Here is an 18,660-nt window from a genome sequence, read left to right as displayed (position 1 = left end):
TCACTATCACAGAGTTATCGCGGTGGATTTACCTATGCTACGACGTTCCTGAAAAAAACTCTGCACTTCATGGCTGGATTGAAAACTCTCTCGAAAAGATATAGCTAATTGCCATGAGCCCACCTTAGATCGCCAAAAGAGTAAGCTTCCAATCAGGGTCTGAAACTAACTTTTTCAGGCTGGTAAGTGGTTTTTTTCACCAGCCAGGCAGATATTTTACCAGCCAACCAAGTAAAAGTTGCGTTTAAGTGCTGTATATTGCTATCAGTATTATTTAAGTGTCATTTGGGTCTTATATGCGATTCTCAATCAATATTTTAGTAGTATGCACTAATACTATAGCAATTAGGGGTGTGCAAAGCATCCGGCATTTGTATTTGTTGGGGGGGGGGAGTATTTCTATTTGTATTTGTGTGCGAGTAAAATTCAAAATAGGTGTAAAAATCCAGTTTTTTTGAGATACACTTCTAATTCTAATCCATTATGAATCCCACCACCACCTGCTGAACAGACAGAATATAAACAAATGAACTATCATTACTTCAAAAAATCTCTCTCTCTTACAGTTGTTTAGGATTGTGTGTGGTGTTTTTAATCATATATATTTTTTAAAAAGAATGATAACTTACTTTAAAAAATATTTTTATCAGTAATTTCTTTTTTTCAATTAGGCTACTAGACATTTAAGGCGACCCCATCTGAGTTCCAGGCGACCCCACATGGGGTCCTGATCCCAAGGTTGAAAAACATTGCTCTACTGTCTTTCCTGTTTGCCCTCAAAGAGTGTGTGTGTGTGTGTGTGTGTGTGGGGGGGGTTATGTGTTGATTCTCTCTCTCTCACAGAGAGCACACAAACAAACAGGCGCGCGCACACACATGTTGTCAGCGGTGAGGTCCGACCAGAGCGATTGACATGTGTCCAACCAACCCAATCACACGCGCGGGTTCGGAGTCCGGACCGAGAATAAAGTTGGACCGCGCTGGTCCGTGCTTCAGCACCCGTGTGTCGGGCCGCGTCTGGTTTTAATTAATACGGGGATAAACAGTCAGCGCCGCGGTAACCGGAGCTGATCACTGACAACGGTCTGCGATTGGGTGAATGCCCGTTCAATTCGACCACTGCCTTTTCATGCAGCGTAAGGAGGCTGAGGCTGAGGTGCGCTCCATTTTGGTATGCTGGTGCACAGCGAGGGGTGGGCACACGGGTTTACCATTGGAAAATGTGGGGGGGATGAAATTATTTTGCTATAAAAGTGGGGGTGTCGAAACAGGTCAGGTAGGGGAGGGGAGAATAGGGTAAGTTAAGGTAGGTTAGGGTAAAGTAAGTTAAAGCAGAAGTAAGCAGAATTTTTGTGTTAATATAAGTCTTAAATAGTTATATCTTCCGACAGCAATCACTTACATAGAGTGTTTGGTCTGAAACACGGGTCTGTCAGTCACTCTGCTCTGCTGTAAGCCGAGGAGAAAACTTTCCTTGTATCCTACAACCTTTATCCAATGAGGAGAGAGAACGGCATAAAGGGGCGGTCCTCTCTGTGTGTGCAGCCAAGGGATGCGCGTGAATGTGGTGACGTAGGGACGAGGGCGGGGACTGCTAACTCCATCGGCTGACAGGAAGTTAGCCAAAATGACCGGATCGCTTACTTCTGCTTTAAGGTATGGTAGGGTAAAGTAAGATCAGGTAGGGTAGGGTAAGCTAAGGTATGGTAGGTAGGGTAAGGTAAGGTAAGGTAAAGTAAGGTAAGGCATGGTAAGGTCGGGTAAGGTAAGTTAAAGTAACATTGCGGAGTTTTTCGACCTTAAAATAATGTTTCCAGACTCACTGCAATGGTAGAAAAATGGTTAATAGGATGAATGGTGCTGCCGCTGCAGCCTGAGCGGGGTCGCGTCAGCTGAAACTGCACTATGTAACTTCCCTGCACGGGTACGAATCACCGCCCCCCCTCCCCTCGGCGATGAGGGAAAGACGTGGTGGGTAAAAGCGAAACTACGGTTCCCCTCCGGTCGTCGTCGCCGTCGTCGCCGCCGCCCCCCACCCCACACACCCCCTCCCCCGACCACCCGCCACACAGTCTCCTTGCAAACATGTGGGAAATACTGTCGTTTATTAATGGGAATAAACGTTGGATGCGCTCGCTGATAAGTTTCGTTTTCGTTTCCCCCCCCCATACGATAGCGCTTCTCAACCAGATGGTGGAAGCACTGAGCTGAAACTCTGCAATGTTGCTTTAAGGTAAGGTAAGTTAAGTTAAGGTAAGGTAAGATAGGGTACATTTTCCAGCTTGACCTTAGTGCCTCATGGCAGGTGACGTCCACCCAGGTGGGACAGAAGTCATCTGAGACCAAACCCAGTGTCGACATGTGGACTTGACTTGTCAGACTGTGTGTGACTCCATCAGATAATCCATCCCAGATGAATGATCACAGGAACGCCACAGGTGAGTGTGTTGTTATCATGTCCTGTTGTCTCCTGACCACCAGCTGAAACAGGAAGCCCCTCAGTTTCCTTATAGGAGGAGGTGAAGCGTCACCCTTATAGACAGGTCCCCAAGAGGTTTCTACCTCTTGCATTATTTCAGTCTAAATCGTCCTTGGAGTTGTTGTTGTTATCTTTGCCAAACGGAGTGAATAATAATTTCATGCACAGCCGCGGCCACAACAAAATGAGCAGCGAAATCCCACAATGGGCCCTCGTTCATATACAGATTTGATTTGTTGTATTCATCAGCGGTTTCATTTCCAGGATGTTCACGGGAAAGAATGGAACGTTTTCTCCTGTAAACTGACACAAACAGACTTTTATTGAGGCATGTGAGGAGCTGGAGGCTGAAAACAACAAATAAAAAGCTATGATCTTTCCCAGCAGAGCAAACATTCAAAATGTTTTTCATCATGTTTCAAAATGCTTTTGTTCTCCTCTGACTCAAAAACTCTTTGGTAGATTATCTTCATATTAGATCAGAGCAGAAAACAAACTTCTGTTGCATTTAAGACCAAGGTACGTTTTATCAGTCTGTTTTCTGGGAATAATTGACATAAGGAGAAACCAGAAACAAGCCGTTTTTTCGTTTTGGAAAAAAAAACGGAAATCAAAATTTCAGTTTGTTTTCTCGTTTTTGGTTCTTATTTAACAAAACGAATTTACCACTCAATATTTTGTTTCCGTGGGTGGGCGGGTCCTAGTGTGCTTCCTTGCCCTGTGCCCTTCAAAATAAAAGTTCCTCAATTTGATAATGTCGACAAAAATATTACTGTAGGCTAGGCTACAGACACTAGCAGACATAGAGGACCCCATCACCCACAGTCAAGACTGACACGGCTTCAAATAACAATAATAGTAGGCTATTCATAATGAAAATGAGAACTTATGAAGTTATGATGACTTCAGTGTAGCCTAGTTGATGTTTAGCCACAAGGTGGCGCAGTTATTACATGAAGAGTAGATCTGAGGGCTTTACTACGACGGAGGCTCACAACATATTGTGTGTATTATTGAAAGCGAGGGGTGTGTCTATAGGCTATAGGCTAGTGAGTACAGAGTGTTTACTCTGTACAGTGACAAAGACTGTAGGCTACAGTAACTTCGTTCATTATACAGTAGATACTACTTCAAAGTGGCCATTTCACTCGCGGGGAGCGAGATTCACGCAACGCGTGAAATGTGAGTGACAAAGTGATCACACATGAGAGCATTATGACTGATAGCTCCCCTGGTAGAACAGCTCCCTCAGTAAGCTGATTCATCCACTAGTGTGGGTTCGAGTCTCAGTTTAGGTTGTGTTTTCTTTTCTCATCATCATTATGATCACATATGGCTTAAGTTTGAGCAAATAAATGAGCAAATGAGCATTAATTCTCCGCCGGGCCGAGGCACCAACTTCCCTGCTTGTGTACATGTTTATAGGGATGTGAACGTGTACTTAAATACGTACACGTGTACACTGTGCATTTTCCTGGCCAGCACAGGTACCAGGAGACCAAGACCCCCTGTCATGTCGGTCCTCCACCCTTCCTGATCCGCCGCAAGTTGCAAGAGCCCCGCGGAGCCCAGTCTCTCCCTCCTCTCCCACACTTCAGCACCTGTCCTGGGCTGTCACTCTGCAGGGAAGGCGCGTGTCATAAGCCGTTGCAGACAAATACGTACACAAGCAGGGAAGTTGTTGCGGCGGAGAATTAATGCTCATTTGCTCATTTATTTGCTCAAACTTAAGCCATATGTGATCATAATGATGATGAGAAAAGAAAACACAACCTAAACTGAGACTCAAACCCACACTAGTGGATGAATCAGCTTACTGAGGGAGCTGTTCTACCAGGGGAGCTATCAGTCATAATGCTCTCGTGTGTGATCACTTTGTCACTCACATTTCACGCGTTGCGTGAATCTCGCTCCCCGCGAGTGAAATGGCCACTTTGAAGTAGTATCTACTGTATATTGAACAGTTACTGTAGCCTACAGTCTTTGTCACTGTACAGAGTAAACACTCTGTACTCACTAGCCTATAGCCTATAGCAGGGGTACTCAAATACATTTTTCGAAGGGCCAGAATTTTTCTTAACAGACACCTTGGGGGCCGCACATTCAAATAGGCCTAGATTGAAATTAAATTCACCTTTTTCGTCTAATAATTTAAATATTTTTTATTTTACTTGTAAGCACATAATTTTTATTTATACACTTCATGGTGTTTTGTATGATATAAAATGAAAAATCTTGACATTGTCATATCATCATTTACATATCATGCTGGAGCTTTACACTGCTGACTTGTATCCTCAGACATGCCCTGTGATTTTCAGCTTAAATATGAAAGGAGGCTGACCATCACAGGACATGTCTGACTCTGTTCTGAGGATACAAGTCATTGGTCCTGAAATGTGTTTCTCTTCTATAATACACATTCTACATCTCGGAGGCGACGTCTTTCCACACACGGGCTTCCTTCACCTTTCAAACTCAGTGGGAAACAGTAGGAGAGACACAGGCCGAGGGAACCGGGACACAACAGCGGGGGAGAAGCAGGTCGTGCAGCTGTGCACCGCAGACGTGCACGAAAAAACAATTGCGTCTCATCAAATGCGCGCGGCTACGGCTTTTGAGTTGTGAGCGTGCATGACTCGCGGTTACATTGAATGGGTTTGAGCGCGCGCAAAAGACGCTTCATCTGAACGGCCCCCCATGCATGATGCACACACAGTTGAACCAAGACGGCGGTGAAAATTAACCACGGTCTCTGCAGACAGGCAGGGAAAACCCTGCAGTCCAGCCCGCTCCCCGAACACTCGCACATGGTGATTTGGGTTCGTCAGCGTTTCTGTATCCCAGTGCAGCGCCTCACAGGCACACACAAACGATCCGCACGTGTTTCTATGTCCCAGCGCATTGACTTACAGGCGCACGGAGCCCGAGAAATACAGTATACAGTAATATGTAAACTAGTAGAACTCAGTCGCGGGCCTGATTGGAAGGTTCGGCGGGCCGGATGCGGCCCGCGGGCCGCCTATTGAGTACCGCTGGCCTATAGACACACCCCTCGCTTTCAATAATACACACGATATGTTGTGAGCCTCCGTCGTAGTAAAGCCCTCAGATCTACTCTTCATGTAATAACTGCGCCACCTTGTGGCTAAACATCAACTAGGCTACACTGAAGTCATCATAACTTCATAAGTTCTCATTTTCATTATGAATAGCCTACTATTATTGTTATTTGAAGCCGTGTCAGTCTTGACTGTGGGTGATGGGGTCCTCTATGTCTGCTAGTGTCTGTAGCCTACAGTAATATTTTTGTCGACATTATCAAATTGAGGAACTTTTATTTTGAAGGGCACAGGGCAAGGAAGCACACTAGGACCCGCCCACCCACGGAAACAAAATATTGAGTGGTAAATTCGTTTTGTTAAATAAGAACCAAAAACGAGAAAACAAACTGAAATTTTGATTTCCGTTTTTTTTTCCAAAACGAAAAAACGAAAAAACGGCTTGTATCTGGTTTCTCCTTATGTCAATTATTCCCAGAAAACAGACTGATAAAACGTACCTTGGTCATTTAAGATGATCTATAGAGAACATTTGAAACTGTTCAACAATTTAATACATAAAAAAGGTACTGTATAAATGAACCATATTATAATACTTTTTTAAAAAAAGGTCACAAAAGCAAATAGTTGGTTCTCCTCGAACTTTTGCATGAATTTCTGACTTTTTTTGTCATTTTTTCAATGTTATTCTCGGAAATAATAAAATGTTGTCATGTCGTTCTTACACCTTAGACACTGACTGAAAACATCACAGCTTCTTCTCAAAACATTATTTCCGTAAAGGGTTACAACTTCATTACATGATTCCACTATCAAAAAAAAAATTCTGTACTAAAGTATAAACTCCATTCAGCTGGTAAAATAACGACTTTGTTTAATGCATGCACACTTTCTGCACATTTCTTCAACATGAAGGGATATAGCTCAACATCACACCTTTATTCTACCTGTGCATGCTCCAGGTTGGTTGTTCTGGTCTTAGTGATTTGCTTGTTGTGCCTTGTATGTTACATGTGCTTTGACGCATCAATGTGTGGACTGCTGCCTGCGTGTCTCTTCTTTTATATACGAGTGTCTGAGTTGTCTGAGGAAAATGTGATGATTGTGAAGCTAACGGCCAATCAAAGTCTGTCAAGTTCGAGTTCAAATGAACTGCTTATTGTCTCTTTCACACTTCTTGATTGCTCTCTTGATTGTATGTCGTGACTGCCTGTTGTCATGCTAGTGTTGTCTTGCTTTCTGATGTTTTCGGTTTTGTCTCTGTGGTATGACAGTTTAAACAATGTGATCAAATGCTGTGTACGCTTTAACCAATTGCCTATTGATTAGGGTTTTTTTTTTTTTTTTTGATCAATGGATAATTATTTTCCTCGCTCTTTTCTGTTTTGTTCTGTTTCATTTCAGGGAGACTTTGAAAGACCTATGGGACAACAGATGGAAACTAACTAACCTTTTGGCTAAATCTGGCATATTTACTGTGAGGTTTATCAACTAATTAATGAAATATTCACTGCTTATTCAACAGTTTGCATTTTCCTCATCATCTCTTCCCTCTTCTCCATCACTTCACTTCATTCTCCTTCCGCTGCTTCTTAATACGAGTTCAAGCCAACAACACAGTTTAGCTTCAGCCTGTGCAGGAGCAGCAGGAGCAGCAGGAGCAGCAGGAGCAGCAGGAGCAGAAGGAGCATCATTCCTACGTGAGGTCCGGTCTCAAATAGCACTTCTCATTTGTCAGCTCTCCTCTCCTGCAGTCTGGAGAGATCCCAGCTCTCCAGGAGCTGCTGCACTTTGCTCATGGGCACTTGAGCAGAATTAGATCCCTGCATGAATCCCCGTCCTGCCGAGGGAAGGTGGTGGTGAAGGTTTTTCTCTGACAGAAATATCAGCAGGAAACGGTAAACGTGTAACAAATTGTGTTTTAAATGGGCCCTGCAGTGCACATGGTGCCTGGCCGCAGGCGCGACCATAATCATGTTTACAGCAGGGAGTATATTTGAGGATGCTCATTGAATTTAATCTGTTTATTTTTTTTCTTTTCTTCTTTTTTGGTGCGAGTGGGTGTCGAGGATGGTGTGGTGGGGGCGGTGGATGATTTGAAATGGTCTAATTTAGGCAGGAAGCAGCTGTGGAGAGAGACAGGACACAAGCATTGCTGTACAGTGTGTGTGTGTGTATATATATATTAACAAGTAATTTACAACCTGAATCCTGCTCTGCAAACACAGCGAGGAAGATGAAGATTGCTGCGGAGCAAAGTGGAGGAGATGGAGCTGAACAGAGAAAGAGCAGGTGGTGTTAAAAAAAGTCGACTCAGACACCGGCAGACATGCAGGGAAACTGAGTTACACACACAAACACACAGATAAACACACACACATTTTTATTTGAGAGAAATGAGGCTTTCTACAGAATGCAAACAATTTAGGGGCAGGGCCGTAATTCAATTCTCCACTGTTTTATTTGTTTTACCGCACACACAGTGTTTCCTTTTTCTTTTAGAAAAGTGGTTACCAATGGTTACAGACGACCATCGATGACGCCAGAGTGCTGCAAAAAGACCCATTCACATGCAGAGGCAGATAAGAGATGGTCAATAAGGCGGTTTAAATGTCATATCGGTGCTTCCAGCAGCTCCTATGTTCATTCTGAGAGACGTAAAAGGTTTGACGAGTCTTTTAGACAGGATGTTTTAACAGAAATAATTCACATTGTATATCACGTATTCTGAACACCTCCCAACTTTAATCCAACAAGATTTATCATTATGTCTGAAATGTCTGTCTCCAACTGGACTAAACTAAATGCATATTAATTGGCCTATAATACTCGTTTATTCACATAGCATACAAAGCAGTTCAAAGAGCAGAGGCAAAATTGAAAATGAATATGCCACTAAAATTGCATTTAATAATAATAAAAAGTCTAGCCAATTTTGAAGAAATGTAGAATATCTGAATAAATCATTCAATATTGCACAGTAAATTCCATCTGGAGTAACTACAACAGTGTAATACATGGTGTTCACACTTCTGGTTAAATCAAGATCTGTTGTTTAGCTTTATGTACTTGAACTACACACTGTCTGTATTTCAAAAAAGCAAACAAACAAAACAAAACAAAAGCAACACACAGTTGTGTATGACTCATACTTTTGTTTCTGGATTTTCAAATATAATCAGATTTAATGTTATCTAATCTAAATATATGTATTATCGAATAATACAATATAATATAATATAATATAATATAATATAATATAATATAATATAATATAATATAATATAATATAATATAATATAATATAACAGCAGCGCCATCTAGCGTCTGACTGCGTACGTTACGTCTCGTACGTAAACCTTGGAAGGGGGGAGGCTCCCGTGACGTCAGCACGCTCACCCCTGACGCCGGCGGTGGACTGTGGACCCAGTGTGTGCAGCTGCAGCGGCGGGGAAGTTAGCAAACCAACTGATTCAAACACATTTTTCAGCAGAACACGGTGATTCACAGAGGTACGAGACTGGGAATTATGTTTTTATGATATTTATTTAGTCATAAAGCGACTTAACTTCAAACAAACACTCGTTCATAGCAGCTAAACACGAGCTATCTTACTTTGCTAATCCATACCCATACGTGCACGCCCCTGGTAACCGACCTACAGTCTTATCAGCCTGTTTAGTTTCATGTGCTAATAAACAAAATATTAAGTTGTTCAGGTTAATATATCTTTACTGTTTCGGTTGTGACAACTGATTTGTGTCATTCGGCTTCAAGATGGCGTTTCTCAGAGACCGTTAGTTGGAGTAATATTTGTTTATGTGTCCTTCAAAGTGTTGGTGATATTTTTAATGAGTTACAGTCATGCGCAGATTTTCTACCGGTGAACAACAGACAATGTTTCATGTGCAATGGAGTTCATTTCCCTGTCTGCTAATGACCTGAATGAACTGCAGCGCTGCAGAAGCCGCAGCTTCACCACGTTAACTCACTTTACTATTTTTACCTGCAGCTGTAACTCTGTCCAGCTGTTTGTCTGTGTCCTGCTGCTGGTTAACTGTCACTGTCATGTGCATCCGTTTTATATCATTTGCACAGTGTGTCTGCTGTTAAATCCACTCTTTTCTTGGAAAACAGTTTGGGAAATGTTCCCCAACTCTTTTAAAAACTCCACATGTAAAAACTTAGCTTTATTTCCACAGTCCTCGGTGCACGTGGGTAACTTGTTCCTGAGATAACAGATGTGAGGGGAAAATATAAAAGACAAATAAAGTGAACAACATTAGAATTTGGCAATGAATAGAGATAAAATAAAAATAAAAACTAGTTTCTATCATATCATATCTTGTATTTCTACATCCAAGCTTTAAAACAATACTAACTTATAAACCCTTCCGTGACTTTGCCTTAGTTTTATTAGTTCTTCCATAGGACAAGAAATTAAAAAAACAAACAAACATTTAGTCACTACTTTCTGTTAAAGTGAAGAGTTTGTGGTGGTGTGTGTGTCTCTACAGATCAGACATGGCTCTCACACAAGTGTCCTCCAACAACTGTGCCGGCGGCTTCCAGAAGGTTTTCGAGCACGACAGGTGAGTGTGTTGAAAGCTCAAAAGTCAAAGATTACACATACACACCTGTGACCGTAACAATGACTATGTGTGTGTGTGTGTGTGTGTGTGTGTGTTTGTGTGTGTGTGTGTTTCCTCCTGCAGCTCTGAGCTGAAGTGTAAGATGAAGTTTGCCGTCTACCTGCCTCCAAAGGCCGAGACTGGGAAATGTCCCGTCATGTACTGGCTCTCAGGTGAGACGTTTAGTCCTGGAGAAGAAGTAGAAACACACAGAACATAGTTTCTCCTGTCTTATAGATATATATAATATCACAGTTCACTTCTCAGAGCTGTTTCAGATCAGTTTGAACTGAAAAAAACAGACTTTTTATAATGAAAACCAACATTATTCTCATGAAAACACATTTAACAAACAGACACAAATGGAGTTTTAGTTCTGTTCCTCATTTGTAAATCATTTTGGATAAAAAGCGTCTGACGACTGAGTCAAATTAAATGTGTGTGGAGTCTGATGAGGAAAATTGCAGATGATTTATTTGAAGTATTTTCCTGGATTCACTGTTTCCTCTTTCCTTCTTCACTCCTTCTCTGCAGGTCTGACCTGCACCGAGCAGAACTTCATCACCAAAGCCGGCAGCCAGCTCGCTGCTGCCGAGCACGGCATCATCATCGTCGCTCCGGACACCAGCCCGCGTATGAAAACACACACACACACACACACACACACACTGTGGTTTCATATCAGCAGCCACACAAGCTCGTTTCTTTGAACCTTCCTCCTCCAACACCTTCAGCACACACACAGATACTCTCTCCCACAGCAGCTCTTTTCTCAGTTTTCTCAGGACAACGTCATTCATCATGTTTTATTGTCTGACTACTGACAGGAAGATAAAAAGCTGTGATCTGATTGGCTGATAATGAGTCTCCTCCCCCCTCCCCTCCTTCCCTCAGGCGGCTGTGACATCGAGGGCGAGAACGAGAGCTGGGATTTCGGCACCGGAGCCGGTTTCTACGTCGACGCCACCCAGGATCCCTGGAAGACCAACTACCGCATGTACTCCTACGTCACAGAGGAGGTGCGTCAGCTACTTAGCTCAAAACAACTACAGTAATAATAATAACAATGATATTAATAATAATGATTTCTAATAACCACCTGCACGCACCGAACCAACATTCAAGACCGTGCTCAAAACACACCTTTTTAAATTAGTTTGTAATATATCATTTTTGTGTGTTTTATTGCTGTTTTTGATTGAATTACACTCTCACTTGCTGTGTTTTATGATTTTTAAAAGTGTAAAGTGTCTTTGAGTATTTGTAAAAACGTTTCAAATAAAATGTATTATTATTTGTTATTATTATAATGTTCTTAACTGTGTCTCTCCTCTCCTCTCAGCTCCCTAAGCTGATCAACGCTAACTTCCCCACCGACCCAGACAGGATGTCCGTCAGTGGTCACTCCATGGGCGGCCACGGCGCCCTCATCTGTGCCCTGAAGAACCCTGGGAAATACAAGGTACTGCTGCACGTCACTCAAGCTGCTAAAGTAAAAATAACCATTACATTTTTCTTCACACAGTCCTTTTCTAGAGTTAAATTACTACAATAACAACAACATCAGGCTCCATATAGAATCAAAGAAAAAAGAGAAAAGAAAAAGGTACAGTGTCATAAATCTGAATGTACGACTGGTTGTGTTAGTGAAGCTGTGAATCTGTAGAAGAAAACGGAGCAGATTCACCAACTGTGGTTTGTTTGTTTATTTAACACCTGCACCACAGATCTGTCACCATCATGAACACTTGGTTTGTTGCAGGTGAATGTGACTCATGACATCGATACATGGACAAAACAAATCAGTTTATAAATGCAACTATTTCTTTTAGTTACTTAACTTTTAAGCAAAATTCACCTTGTCTCTCAATTATTTTCACCTTTTATTAAAAAAAGTATTTACATTACAAGTATTGATTCAGAAAAACATTAAAAAAGACAAGGTTTATTAAAATCTGATTATGATGAACACACAATGTATATTTTGAATATTTACTGTATAGCTAATAATTAAGAGAACTCGTGTTTCTCCTCTTTTTGTATTTGTTTTCAACTTTATTTGTCAAAATTTTCGAATTATTTGTATTTAAACTCTAACATCATGTTTTTTTTTAGCAGGACGTTGAGTTCAAGGTCGTCTGTGATTCTGTGTATTCACTAATAATAACACATACATTCTGTTGTGACTGAATCGCCTGAAACACTGGTGATGATGTCATGATGATGATGATGATGATGATGAAGATGATGAGCCTGGTCTTGTGTCTCCTCCAGGCTGTGTCGGCGTTTGCCCCCATCTGTAACCCCGTCCAGTGCCCCTGGGGGCAGAAAGCCTTCTCAGGATACCTGGGCTCCGACAGGTCCACGTGGGAGGTACGTAACTATGACAACGTGTTGGTGACCGCGGTAACTCCTCCCTCCCCCGTCACATGACCCGTCGTCAAACCTTCCTCCCCCCCCCGTCTGTTGCAGGCGTACGACGCCACCGTGCTGGCCGGCTCCTACTCCGGCCCCCAGCTCGACATCCTGATCGATCAGGGCCGCGACGACCAGTTCCTCTCGGCCAGTCAGCTGCTGCCCGACAACCTGATCGCCGTCTGCTCCGAGAAGAAGATCCCCGTCGTCTTCAGACTGCAGCCGGTCAGTTCCTCCCGACAGTCTGCACTTTATGGTTTCAGATAAAAGATGAAAGTTAAAAACCTGTGAAGAGAAACTTAATAATCTCAGAAACACGACGATTAAATGTCTCCTGATTGTTGCTCCAGACTGTCTGGATGGTCTTTGCATAACATTTCCTTATTATCATTTTGAAGTCAAACTGTGACCTTTAAAAGTCAGTTCAGTTTAATTTAAAGCAGAAGTAAGTGGTCCGGTCGTTTTCGCTAATGCTGCGTTCCAGGCAGGCTTTTGAAATCGTAAATTACAGCTTCAAGTCACAACTTACGACTTTGTAGCGTTCCAGGCAACCCACTCGTGTTTTTCCGACCTGTTTTACCGGTGAAAGTCACTATAACGGCCACTCGTAACTTCCGACCGGTGAACTCGTACCAGATCGAACTGGTACCACTTCACGGTCGGAAAAATACGAGTTTCCTTGAACGCACCATAACAGTCCTCGTCCCTACGTCGCCACATTCACGGCGTCCCTTGGCTGCACACACAGCCCTACATGCCGTTCTCTCTCCTCATTGGATAAAAACTGTAGGATACGATAAATGTTTTCTCCTCGGCTCAGAGCAGAGCAGAGTGACTGACAGACCCGTGTTTCAGACCAAACACTCTATGTAAGTGATTGCTGTCGGAAGATATAACTATTTAAGACTTATATTAACACAAATATATCACTTACTTCTGCTTTAATGAATCCCTCTAAGGGCCAGTGTGTAGAGTCACTCTCCACCTAGACATAGAGTTGTATCCACAGTTATGTTATATAGCCCTACAGTGTGAAAGCAACAAACATCAGTGACACAAAAGCAAAACTGTACAGTTCATGTATGTAAATCAGGCCATGCTTTTTATTTTCTTGATTTAAAGGGATAGTTCAACATTTTGGCAGAAATATTCTGTCCCTTTGCCACAAATTAAAATAGCTCCCAGGTGTCTTAAAGACATACTGTATGTGGCCTGCTTCAGTCAAAATAGAGTAGAATAGAGAATAGAGACCCCAAGGATCAAACATCACAGCTCTTTTCATCAGGTTTCAGTTTAAAGGGATAGTTCAACATTTTGGCAAATTGGCCCATTGCCATAACCCCTATAGTCTTAGCAGTAGGTTTGTTACCTTTAATTGTTGGTGCAAGATATTTTTTAAACGGCGGAGCAGAGCCGTGAGCTGCTCAGAGCTACGCTACGGAGGCTAATGGGATTTCTTGGTTTCCCTCATCAAACTCATCAAATACACAATCCAACAACTCCAAAACGCTCTGGTGGACAAGTTGTGACCTGCACATTCACCACGCTATGAGATAATAACAGAAAGTTACCAGACAGAGTTATAAATAACTTGCACTGACAATAAAAGGTAATAAACCTACTGCTATGACTACAGGGATTATGGCAATGGGCCAATTTGCCAAAAAAATATTGAACTATCCCTTTAAAGGAAGTTGGTTTTTTTTACCAAATGCTCCCACCTTGTGGTCACATACTCCGACTGTACTGTGAGTTTACAGAGACATGTTCACAATTTCTCACGCTGGTCTAATTCCTCCTGTTCAAACTGGACACAGCCAGATCCCTTTATAACCAGGCCTCTAAATTGTCACCGGCCAACCTGCCAGATGTGGGTTAAAAGTCACTTTGGCCGGTATCAATAGGTAACTGTATGCCTATCGTTCAGAACCGTTCTCCCTGTAGCTCTGTTCCTGGTCGGTCTCCGTGTCTACACTACATTTTCCATGAACACTGTGCTATGACATACCATACACTCATTGGCTGGAAACTTGTGGCGATGGTTGGGTCATAAACTTATAATCTGTCTTATTTTCTGAATGGCTGGAAACTTCAGGAACTTGCCAGCCACATTTGCTAGTGACCAAAAAAGTCAATTTAGAGCTCTGTGTATAATCCACTTTTAGATTGTCTGAGTGTCTATAAAGTTCATCAGGAGATGATCATCACCTGCAGCTGCTTCTCTTGGTGCTGATGCTGTGTGTTTTCCTCCTGCAGGGCTACGACCACAGCTACTTCTTCATCTACTCCTTCATGAACGACCACATCAAGCACCACGCCAAGTATCTCAACGCCTGAGCTGAGACCTCCGTCACCAGACACATCGGTCCACTTCACTCTGCTCTGCTCGTCTTCCTCCGTTAACAGCAACCTCTCCTGGCTTTTATTTTGTTGAGTTTCAAATCATGTTTCTAACAAAGTAAGTCTGGTCACTGACATTTCAAAAACCTCTGTGCCTCAATCAAACAGCACTTAAAGAGTTCAGATACCTGAGGAGATACTTCTGTGACCTGACGAGGGACGGCTTGAGTCACGTTTGTATGTGTCACAATAAAAATCCTCCATTATTCATATCTGGTTTCTGTCCTTATTGAAGTTCTTCCACCTGCACTGTGAAAACCTCAGCACTAACACTTTGTCTACTCCATCACATTGCAGCTTAAAGCCATTTTTCATTGGATCAGGACTAAACAGGTTCAACTGAGATGTTAAGGAAACACTACAAGGCTCTACAAAGAAGTTTAAGTTAATGGATCTGAACATGTGAAGTTTGTCCTGACGATGGCACAAAAGGAAAGGGGCTATTAACACATTTAAATTATATTTAGCAGGTTGGTGAAGAACTGTGGAGCTAGTCTATGTAACCAAAAGGGTGTAGGTAGACGCTAAAGCTTATATACACCTTACCCTACGAAATTATACTTGCCACAACAAATACAAAAAGAGCAAAGAACAAGAATTTGAAATGAATCATATCAGTAAACTTAAACTTCCCGTCAAAAACAAAATGATGAACAAAGCACAAATCTGAAAATAACAGTAGCCTACAGAATCAGCAAACTTATTTTATTAAGTTTTTATAAATAAAGTTGTTTTATACAGTGGTGGTTCAAGTCTTGTGAGTGTTTCTGGACCTTTCCAGATGTTTTCATTGGGGTGTATGTGGTGGACTGTTCACTGCCAGAGTGATGACCAGCTGTTCGACTGCGCTGAAACTTTTCTCTTTTTTTAACTCTCTTTAACTCCTCACGGCGACAGATTTCACTCTACACTCATCATGCTTCCACAGATTGTAGATAAATTTGTCCCATTTCATACGATGTGACAACCAAACCTCAGCCACTTACAGAATTTGACCTGCGAGCTTCAGAGTGACAGGAGGAACCACTCCAACTGCCCCATTGGCAGCGTCGTCACAACCTTAATACAGTTTCTATAATCACAGTTCAATAATCATTAAAACACTCTGTCACTGTGGACCAGGTGTCACTGACTGGTTCCGACCAGCAGGTGTCTCTGTTCACCTGGTTTCCTCTGCTGCTGTTTCACATCTGCACAGCTCGGCGCGCAGTCGCAGTGAGTGAACTGCGTTAAGTCAAAAGCAATGGACAAAGACCGGAAACGTCCCAGGGGTGTCTTCAAAATAAGACGGGTAATGTGAATCACATTTTTTCTTTTATTTTAATGGTTAACCAAATTAAATTGACTCCAATCAAAAACTCATGCTGTTGAAAGATATTTGATGATTATGTATTTTAGGGGACATGTTTCTGTGATGATTTTTTCATAATGAGATGAGGATTAGGAACACGTTTCATTGCAAAGTGGTCATTACACCTACAAGATATTTGACATGGTGTGTAGTGCAAAGTGCAAAGAAATAGTTAAATACTTACATAAACTACAAAAATAAAATAAAAAGCATACAAAAAAACAGACATAGCTACAAAATATAGATAAAGGCAAAATAAAGAAAAATAAACTTTTTTGTTGTTGTTGCTAACCACACTGTACCAGACATCAGAGGAAAATTCTGTAGTCCCTACTGGACTAGCCTACATTTACTGGATCATTTTAATTACTTTGACAATTGGGATAAAAGAATTAGGCCTATATTTTGTGTGATGCATAAGCTAGTGTGGTTGATTCAATATCGCCATACATTTTCCCATATTACAGTGCTTACTATTACATCCATATAAATGACTATAATACAATGTGACTTTATTGATTTAATTTTTTTTTTTCTTAACAGCTGTATTTAAAAGGAGTTGACGTAGATACAAATAGTAGGCCTATACAGGCCAGGGAACAGTATTGCCAGGGGTAATGTTCATTAAACAACAAAGTTCTACATATTACAAAAGTCTATGGTTTTAATAGCCCTTTCATTTGCTGATTTGGTGATTAGCTTAACATAAAGTTTATTGATTTCAATTGTTGTTATTACCTTCAACCACAGGGAAAGATTAAAAAAAAAAAAAAAAAAAAAAACTTTCATACTGCGCTTGTTTTATTTTGAAAGTCGTAGACCGGATGTCGCGCCGCTCTGTTCTCTCCGCCGCTTGACGCGCCGCGCAGACAGACAGACGCGGCGGCGGAGACAGGCGAGCGGCGCAGCAGCAGCAGCAGCAGTTCGCCTTGGTGTCTAGCCAGCAGCAGCAGCAGCACTCACGGATACAACAACCGACACACACACACACACACGGAGACGGAGAGAGGAGGAAGGAACACTATGGCGACGTTGCTGGGACCGGAGTCGGCTCGTCCTCCTCTTCCTCAGCTCGGCTCTTCTTCCTCTCCCTCCTCCTCTTCCTCCCAGTCGGTCCAGTCCTCCAACCTGCCGCCGAACCGCGGCTTGGAGCGCGCGCTGGAGGAGGCTGCGGCCAGCGGCGTCCTCAACATCAGCTCCCGCAAGCTGAAGGAGTTTCCCCGCACGGCGGCCAACCACGACCTGACGGACACCGTGGAGGCGGGTAAGGACCAATGCTGCACACACACACACACACACACACACACACACACACACACATAGACAGTGGATCCTCAGTGACCGTTGTACTTTATTTAGATAATGCTGGTATTTCCGTTTGCAACTGGAAATCCACAGCGTGTGTGTGTGTCTGTATGTGTGTGTGTCCATTGAACTCCTGTATTAGCTGTTAACAAGTCAGAGTCTGTGATTTAAAGCTGGTTTTTATAAATAAACTCATCTATAGATGGATGAATGAATGTATGGATGTATGGATGGATGGATGGATGGATGGATGAAGTCTTCCTCCTCATGTGTTTTGTGTGCTGCGTTCAAGTGCTGCTCGGTGTTGTTCAAGACAGTCAGTGCAGTCAGTGGGCCTGCCTGCCTGCACTGGAATTCCCCACCACTTCCTATTTAATCCATTTAGAGATGTAAACAGGGACATGGAGGCCGGAGGAGCTCACTGGGAGTCCTGATGTGGCACCAAAACACATGCAAAAACATAAAACTGACCTGGGTTCAGTCCATGAAGGTGCAGCAGTGTGGTTCAATGTGTTGTGTCAGATATGATGGAGGGATGTGCATCAGTGTGAAGGTTTAATGTCTGAAAGTTGCAGAAAGACTGGATGTTTTCCTGATTCATCATCCTCATCATCATCGCAGCTTCATGCAGTGACTCAGAGGTGACGACTCCTCACCTGCTGCTTCATTTAACGTCTTGTAGCCGACTGCAGAAATCTGATACACTGAAACACTTCTGCTTTCTTTTTTACAGTAGCTAAATAGAGGCACTTTAGAGAATATGAAGGAACTGCTGTTGACCAACACATGTGGTTATTGATGTTTTTACCTCCAGTAAAGCTGCAAAGTATCAATCAGCAGCTATTTCCTGCCTCTAATGTGTCAATATTCTTTTTTTCTACGAGTATATAGAGTATTTTTTACTATTAATCATTCATTTTTTGATAACTGATCAGCAGATTTATTGATAATGTTGTGTTTTCCGAGGTGAAACGCACCAGAGCTCAGTTTGTGTGTGTGTGTAAACAGTTGGATGAT

The 18,660-nt window shown here is 42.3% G+C and overlaps 2 protein-coding genes across 9 annotated transcripts in view; both read left to right on the top strand.

Annotated features, from left to right (window-relative positions):
• The first annotated feature begins 8,955 nt into the window (after positions 1 to 8,955).
• On the top strand, positions 8,956 to 15,197 carry esd (esterase D/formylglutathione hydrolase). The gene is made up of 9 exons (XM_085766345.1): positions 8,956 to 9,053; positions 10,059 to 10,133; positions 10,257 to 10,345; positions 10,707 to 10,805; positions 11,067 to 11,191; positions 11,515 to 11,634; positions 12,447 to 12,545; positions 12,645 to 12,812; positions 14,844 to 15,197. Exons 2-9 carry the CDS (start codon positions 10,066 to 10,068, stop codon positions 14,922 to 14,924), a joined length of 849 nt encoding a protein of 282 aa, XP_085622471.1. The 5' UTR covers positions 8,956 to 9,053; positions 10,059 to 10,065; the 3' UTR covers positions 14,925 to 15,197.
• Positions 15,198 to 17,199: 2,002 nt separating this feature from the next.
• Positions 17,200 to 18,660, top strand: part of lrch1 (leucine-rich repeats and calponin homology (CH) domain containing 1) — a 102,847-nt gene continuing 101,386 nt past the window's right edge. For 4 of the 8 annotated variants that reach the window (XM_085764416.1, XM_085764415.1, XM_085764413.1 and 1 more), the window contains exon 1: positions 17,200 to 17,602. In XM_085764416.1, coding sequence (XP_085620542.1) covers positions 17,362 to 17,602 — 241 coding nt within the window. In that variant the 5' untranslated portion in view covers positions 17,200 to 17,361. The remainder of the gene's footprint in view (positions 17,603 to 18,660) is intronic. The other 4 variants (XM_085764418.1, XM_085764419.1, XM_085764412.1 and 1 more) reach the window with 1 other exon arrangement.

The sequence above is a fragment of the Trachurus japonicus genome, chromosome 21, assembly GCF_045865225.1.
Source record: "Trachurus japonicus isolate A0001 chromosome 21, Traja_1.0".
In the NCBI taxonomy this organism is placed as follows: Eukaryota; Metazoa; Chordata; class Actinopteri; order Carangiformes; family Carangidae; genus Trachurus; species Trachurus japonicus.
The sequence above is the reverse complement of the archived record's forward strand: the minus strand, read 5'-3'. Positions and strand labels throughout refer to the sequence as shown.